Source organism: Mesitornis unicolor, unplaced genomic scaffold, assembly GCF_000695765.1.
Source record: "Mesitornis unicolor isolate BGI_N332 unplaced genomic scaffold, ASM69576v1 scaffold22663, whole genome shotgun sequence".
Taxonomy (NCBI): Eukaryota; Metazoa; Chordata; class Aves; order Mesitornithiformes; family Mesitornithidae; genus Mesitornis; species Mesitornis unicolor.
The window spans coordinates 56,664-64,830 of NW_010175664.1; the positions used below are offsets into that span (position 1 = coordinate 56,664).

Below are 8,167 nucleotides of genomic sequence, written 5' to 3' on the forward strand. Positions count from 1 at the left end.
AGAAGATGTTTTTACAACAGTGTTTGTGCTTACAGGAAAGTCTCTTTCAGCTATAATGTTTTGTGCTTTTTCCAAAATGCCTAAGAATTGTTTGAGAAAACTTAATACGGTAAAGAATCATTAATTACTGAGAGACAAAATATGATCCAGCAGCAATATAAGATTTAGCTTGAATTTTAATTCAGGGGGAAAATGCACATGCAGTTTATTTTGTGGTTTCCTGATGGATGAAATTATATCATGTTTCTGTAAATTTTGTTGAACACTGAATTATGTACAGATTCTTTTTCATGTAGGTATGAAGCCTCATTGTTAATGCTTTGAAAAAGAGGATACAAATAAAACATATGGTTTCAGACACAGTCACATGGAGCAGGTGTTTAAATTTAAAATAATACTTTGCTGTATGTACATGTGAAGATGATTATTATAAACTGAATTATTACTTCCTCACAGACTTACACCAACTCAGGAGAGATGGCCCTTCTTATGAAAAATTACTAGGTTAGGAATGAATCATTTTGTTTCTGTTTTATAAACTTTTTTCATTTACAGCAACAGGTTCTCTCTTTGTATTGTGCCCAAAGGATGGAAAATGCTCCAGCAGTATGATACACCCCATTGTTGACTGATGGAGGATGAAGCTGGTACAGGACTTTCTTAGTGGTATTTCAGGGTGCAATACATTCTTGGAAATTGATTTAAAAAAAAATTCATTTTGCTTCCTCTTATTAGAGTCAGTGATTTCTCTACTTTTAGCAGCCTTCTCCTATCTCTGACTCATTAATAGCAATGAGTCTTGCTTTTGCTAATGCAGCTATGTATCTTCAATGTGCCTGTTTCCAATCTGAGGGTATGCCCAGTGGATATGACAAATGGAGAAAATGCACTTACTGTTTTACAGCTATGTGCTTTGAGTTGAGCTTGCAATCTTAAACCGGCATTGCTTTATTCTGTTCTCTATTCATCATCCAGGGATAATTGCCTTGTTTCTACTTGATTCATGTTGAAGTCCTTTGTTTTCTCTAAATAACCAATTTTTTCATGTTCAGTTATTTGAGCTCTTTCTCCAGATTTTCTTATAACTCTCTGCAATATGGAGAGAATCATGATTGCTAGGCTGTGCTCCCTTGTAATAGCTTTTATAGTGCTCACACTAATCTCTAAAGCAACTGGATTCCTGAAGCATCATAATTACCGTCTCTGGAGGTGAAGTAGAGCTTCTTGTTCTGTTATGCTGTGCTAACATTTGAGTGTGTTAACATGACACTCCAGTGGGTTTTTAGAAATATCCTTCTTTAATGTACAGCAGTACATTCCAGCGCTAACTAGAAGTTACCTCACATTGTTTGCTTAGCCACTTCTGCTTCCACTGTTCACACTCCCCATGCTCCAGCCCTCACACTGCTTATATGTGTTCTTAAAGGACTACCTAGCTGCACACACTGTTTTGAAGCTGTGATACTTTATATATGAAAAAGGGAACACAGCCATGATTAAGACTTGCCTTGCTTCTGCTAAGCATCTCTGGAAGTACAGAATGGTGTCTGGTCCAGTCAGTCTGTCTGTCTGTCCTCTGCAATGTGTTGAATAGTTGTGTACTGTGGTATTAAAATGTGGCTTAATCAGGGAATGGCTCAGATGGTTGGGTAGGGCTGAGGGAGGGAGCTGGACACGATTTATATTGTGCATGCCCTTTGACCACTGCTAAGTTTGGTTAGTAAGTAAGAGGACCTATGCAATCATGATATCTTTGATGTGATATTTAACTTTGGGTGATTTTCAACCAGCTTTTCAGATGCATGGCTCTTAAATTTTGTAGTTATTTTGCAATGGCCACAGCTGCATTATACAGCAGGTTACTATATTCACAGAAGTAGATCTACTAAGAAGAAAGAAATTGGCTTAAGTCCTTCATTTTTTAAATTAAGATCTGTATTGCTTCTTTCACTAATTACTGACATATTGACAGAACGGCATCTTTACAGCTGCATTTGTGGAGAAAATGCTTTACTACACTGTTTACAAATATTTAAAAAACCTGCTATGTTGTGCAGCTGAGGGCATACTTTATAAAGAACCTAAACACACACACAAGAGAAATGTTACAGATGTACAGTAGTGGATCCAAAGAACTACCACGTCCCTTACTGTGGATGTGAAAAGTCAGAGATCAAGAAATACTACTGTGTGTCCATCCCCTTCCCAGCTTTTCAATCTGTGTTCCTGTAGCAAGCTGGATCCATTACTGAGAAGTAATGAGGATACCTTTTTGTGGATCAATCTGAAAGCTGAACTGCACGAGTATTCAGAAAATTTTAGTGCTCCTGAGCTGGTACTAGAAAATGCTGCTGATACAAAAGGAAATAATTTTCCACTGATGCAAGTTGCTAGTTTGGATGAGGACTAGTGTTTTAAGCACTGCCTTGCCTAAATTTGTTTTGAGCAAGACTGCAGTGTAAGTTATCATGGGGAAGTTTCAGCAGACTTTCTTAGCACTGGCCTTGGAGTCCCAGATGTGTTTGTTTTGAGAACAAGTGTTTGTTACGACACTGTTGCACTTCTGTATTTAACTTTTCTTGCATTGATCCTGTCTGAGGTACCTCATTGCTTTTTGCATCTGTCTTATAAGCACACCGAAGTTTGGTTTTTTCCCCTTTCTGTGTAAAATGCAAAGAATTTGCTTTTTTTTAATTTAGTACCTCATCCTGGGAAGTGCATGTCACAAACCAACTCCACCTTCACCTTCACCACCTGCCGCATTCTGCACCCTTCCGATGAACTCACACGAGTCACACCAAGGTAAGGGTTTCCCGTGCTGGCAAAGCCTTCAGCTCTGTCAGAGTTTTCCCTGTAAGGAAATGCAAAGTAACAGCATAAACAAAAGCATTGGCCACATTGAAGATTTACTACACATTCCTAAATTATTCCTGCCATTTTGAGTTACCTCAACCTGATTTGATTTGAGAGGCATCTGTAATGTTTTAGAAAGCCAACCAAAATCTCTTAAATTTTGTAATCTCTAGTTAAAATATTGCAGGATCAGACATAACTAAGTTGGCTTCCCATATCTAAACCTGACTACCCTTGATCCCAAACTAGTTGTAGTCCTCATGTGTGAATGTGCAGAATGTGGTATCACAAAAAAATAGGAGAGAGATTTTCCAGGGAGGAAAAAAAGCCTAAATCTTCAGTGCAGAAGAAAAAGGGATGTACAGGAAAAGAAATTCAGGAAGCACATGAGGAATTAAATACGTAAACCTGCAAGGTGGAAAGGAAGTGGACAATTATTAATGTAATTTATCTGCTTCCCTTTCTGAACAAAGTTAAGTGAATTGTGGTCTGGCTGTTTATTCTTTTTCTATCTTCCTGTCCCCTCAGCACTGTTACTGAAGAGATCCTTTGATTTGGCAGCAGTTCTGTTTTATTCTTCTTACTGTTGAATTACTGTTAATTGCAGTCATAATAAACTCCTTGATAATGTTGGTCATTAAATCTAACAAATCAGCTGTGACAGCTAAATTCAGTACATTTCTAGGTGCTTTAGTTACGCCCAAGTTCACCATTCATTCAGGAGGAGAACAAAATAAACAAGATGATGTTTTCAGCCGATATGTTTAAGGAGCTCCTCCTTACCAACCATAAACGATTCTTCACAGGTCATGTGAGGAGGATGAGGAAACGGCATTATGTCTCGTTATGCTGAGAGGAGGTATAGGGCAGACGCTATGACCCAGCGTGGCAGGGGGTGAGCAACACTGCCAGCAGCGCCTGTGTTGGCAGGGCCTTGTACAAGGAATGCCAGTGTGTGTGGCACCAGCTAACCCAGAGAGTTTTGATATTTGCCTACCTGGTTGCGTTTTAACCTAGCCTCTAACCCAGGTGATGCTCTAACCTGACTAAATTTCATCTGGCTAAATGAGGCACTCATTTATTTGTTTCTTTTCTCAATCTAACTCTGTCACTGGGCTGAGTTGCTGAGGCCAGTTTGAGTCTGTTTCTGTGGATGTGTCCAGGCTGCTCTGCAGTGTTGGTCAGTTTGCTGGGGAAAATATTTCCCGGTTAGAACCAAAATGATCAAACAAACAATAAAAAGCAACACCTACATAACAACCCCTTTCTTGCAGGAATGTCTTGTTTTTATTTTTATTGCACTGAAGTGTGTATCTTTGCTAAAAAACTAGTAGAAGTACTAATGTAAGTATCTGTGGAACTGAAATCTGGAGCTGGAAAGAATGAAGCTGTTGGAATTAATAAGCCATTGGAGTGTTGCAGTTTTCAGCTTGTGACTAGGACATCTTAGAAGCCTGATAATTAGCACCCTGTGTCTGGGTTTCCAAAGTGTACTTGGTTGTACCCTGTAGAAAGTCAGTACACACAGTAAGTTTTTTCTCTTTCTTTTCCCTCCCTCATGCTTTTCAAGACTTCTTCTGTACTTCTCTGTTTAGCCAATGTGGGAGAGGCTTCACAGTAGCTGTTGCTGCTCTTTAGGTACACCATGAACTGGAATCAGAGCTGTGAAGATGCAGCTTTAATCAATGCTTAAGAATTGTGATCTAACTTCTCCTTTCCACCCAGCCTTGCCTTCACAGTGTGTGCGTGGCCTTCAAAGCTCTGCTGTGAGGAGTCCTTCTGCCCTGCGACTAATTTAATCCAGGCAGAAGGAATAGGACCCAGTGAGAGATTGCCCTAGCACAGCTACCACATGCGCTGACAGCCACAGCACACTGGGGGTGCAAGAAGACCAATTCCAGAGCCACTTAGCAAGGCTTCATTCTAAATTACATCACTTTTAATACTCGTTTTCTCAAACGTGTTTCACTGCAGTTTACAGGTGGAATATATGGGTTTACTTGTGTTGAATTGCAACTGTAGGGTAAAAATTCATTGGCAGTTTCACTCGCTTTAATTAGAAGTTGGTACAGTTTTACATTACTGTAGAGTAATTACTTACTGTTGGATAGATCCTATTTAGCCATGGAAAGAAAGTGTGACTTCAGGCTTCATAACAGGCTAATATTTCCTTAATTAAGGAATGGCTTAAAGATTTTAAAGTACTGCTGAATTTTAGAAGATCACAGGACAAAAGTTTGTAGTGTTATATTAACTCATGTAAGCTGATGGCTGTATACCATTAGACAAAGTTCTAACCTCATCAGAAAGTGGCTTAAACCAAACCATTTCAGGATGTCTATCCTGACACTTAAAGTCATCTTGGCTTCCCAAGGCTCACTAATATAAGGTGAAATGAGACTTGCAAATTCCAGCCAAGACATCATCTAGGTTCTTTTGTCCATCTGGACAAAAAGGATGCAATTTGTGCATTGGCCTGAGGCTTCTCTATACCTGGAAATCCAACCAGCTCATCTCAGTGTGGCTTTTGGCTGCATCTCTTGGTACAGAGAACCCAACTTAAGTTAAAGTTGCACATTAAAGCTGAGCTGATCCAACAACTTGGCTCAGCTGAAAAGCGAAATTCCTGCTCTTTTCCCTGTTCTCACCTCTCCCAGCTGCTTAGTTTTCCTGCTCTCTCATTGCCTCTGGTTTTTTTTGTCTGACTCTTTGCTGAGTGTCTTCTACTTGCTGATCTGGCAAGATGAAGAGGCAGATTTCCTTCTTTGAACAGTGGTGAGGTCTCAGGTCAGTGAATTACCTGTTAGTGTCAAGTGTTGCATTGTTCAAGACCCTTTAAATGCCATTAGAGGGGGTGAATCCATGCCTAGGAAATACTATCATGGATAGTATTTGGGTATGGATATATGACAAAAATCATTTCAGCATGGTCAGAAATAGTTAAAAATCTTTTTTTGAAAGATTCATGGAACCCATGGGATTCTCCCAAATAGACATGAATTTGGAGTTTCATGGATGTCTCACATGCCTTGTTTCTGGGATAACAAAGTACACCTTATTCAGTGAGTGCTGTGCCTTGGACTGCCATAAATTTTGAGAGGGAATTACGCATAGGCAAACATGCTGTGAGTAGCCTTATCTAAATAGATCAGGAAATGGGAACAAGCTTTGTAAGGACACCAGAAACATTCAAACCTCAGTGTCCGTGAGATCTCATGTTGTAGCACAAAGGATTTGGAACATCTCCTGTGTGCTTGTAATTCTTTGTAAATAGGTGCTGTATTGATTGAGTCTGTTCTTATTCAGATGGTCAGCTTATGGGGAGAGGACAGTCTACCAGAATGAATGTTACTTGATATGATTCAAGAAATCCCAGCCCCTAATAACTAGAAGTAGTGTGCTTAAGAAAACAAAATGCAGTAAGATGGCACTGAACATAAGTATGCAATGTCTGCTACTTGTTCTAAATGTGCAGGTTATTGTTCATTTAACATTTTCTTGTCAAGTACTTGTAGATAGCTAGATTTGAGAAGGAAGAAGTGGAATTAGGGAACAATTTAGCCATGTTTCAATTTATAGAAACTAATGTTTTACCAAATTAACAGTAGAATGGCTCTGTCTTATGTAATTTGCTCCTGAGTTATCAGTTACCTACTGACAACCAAGAGCTTGACTGTATTTTCTTATTTCATTTGACTCAGATCCTCCATCCCTTTCCCCATAAATGAAAACCAATTCAGCAGAAGGGAAGAAGGGTTTGGCCTTACGAAAGTGCACATTGGTGGCAGTGCCAACTTCCAACAGCTTTGCTACAAATGCTTCTGTAGCAAATGCGTTCCCCTCTGCCCTTGCTGCTCTCTCTGCAGTACTAGAAGGACTAGCAGTTCTGTGTGGTCAGAAGTGACACTAAAAAGTCGATCTGTCTTGCTTATACCATTGATATATTGTCTAATGGAAATGACTGGCAGTTGTGACAGCCTGTAGATCAAGAAAACCTGAAGGTGTTGAAAACAAACATGTCAATTTAATGGTTTATCAAAAGAAATGTGGTGGTGCTGGAGAATGCATTAATCCCATGAGACTGGGTGGTGAAGTATGCCAAGTGGAGAGATGCATTTTGTAAGAGATGTTTTTGCACTTGTCATCACATTTGGAAGAAGCTGGGAACTGTCCCAGTTTCCCATGCACTCTCAAAATGGATAAAAGGCCCTGTTCAGGGTTAAGAATCTTGCTTGCAGTAAGTTTTAATTCCCTAGTGTAGATAATAAATTGCCTGCTTTTTTGTTTTCAGCCTTAACGCAGCACCTACTCCAGCTTGTGGCAGCATTGGCAATTTGAAAGGCACCCCGGTGGCTACTCCCTGTACTCCTCGGCGTCTGAGTTTGGCTGAATCCTTCACCAACCTCCGGGAATCCACGACGACGATGAGCACATCTCTGGGGCTGGTGTGGCTGCTGAAGGAACGGGGCATCTCGGCAGCAGTGTACAATCCGCAGAGCTGGGACAGAGCCAGCAGAGGCACCCTCCTGAACACATACCCCCCTAAAATGGCGATCATTCCTTCTACTCCACCGAACTCACCTATGCAGACACCTTCTTCGTCCCCTCCATCTTTTGAGTTTAAGTGCACCAGCCCACCTTATGACAACTTCTTGGCTTCAAAGCCTGCTAGTTCAATCTTGAAAGAGGTGAGGAATAAAAAGAACATCAGAAACAGCGAGAGTCAGACTGACGTGTCCGTTTCCAACCTTAATCTCGTGGACAAAGTCAAGAGGTTTGGTATCGCCAAAGTTGTGAGTTCAGGGCAAGCATCAGCTCTTCCTTTAACTGAGGACCAGGGACCTCTTCTCTGTGGGGCACAAGGACCAGTGAGGGCCCTTGTTCCTGGAGGCCTGGCACCAGATGGTCTCCCATTGGGCTGCCCTGCCGTGACCAGCACCATCGGGAGCATCCAGCTGAACACTGGCATCCGAAGGAATCGGAGCTTCCCCACCATGGTGGGTTCCAGCATGCAGATGAAAGGCCCGACGTCTCTCACTTCGGGGATCCTCATGGGAACCAAGCTCCCAAAGCAAACTAGCTTACGATGAAGGACTTTAGTTTTACAGCTAGTCTTTTTAAATAAAAACGCTCAGATTCTTTTTCCAATCCTCTCTTCCTTTCCCCACCATCCCTTCATTGCCTCTTGAGTCTGACAAATCAACTTCGTGCCTAATGGGAGAAATGTGTAAACTTTGTACAAAATGTGTAAATATGTACCAGATCTATTGTAACTAATTGGATTATTTTACTGTTCAATTGAGTGTAAAAGACT

General features: G+C 40.8%; 1 protein-coding gene across 1 annotated transcript in view; it reads left to right on the top strand.

Moving 5' to 3' along the window:
* Positions 1-7,943, top strand: part of TRAK1 (trafficking protein, kinesin binding 1) — a 54,049-nt gene extending 46,106 nt beyond the window's left edge. The window contains exons 13-14 of the mRNA XM_010181486.1: positions 2,700-2,802; positions 7,145-7,943. Of these exons, the coding sequence (XP_010179788.1) occupies positions 2,700-2,802; positions 7,145-7,943 (902 nt within the window). The remainder of the gene's footprint in view (positions 1-2,699; positions 2,803-7,144) is intronic.
* Positions 7,944-8,167: the final 224 nt, after the last annotated feature.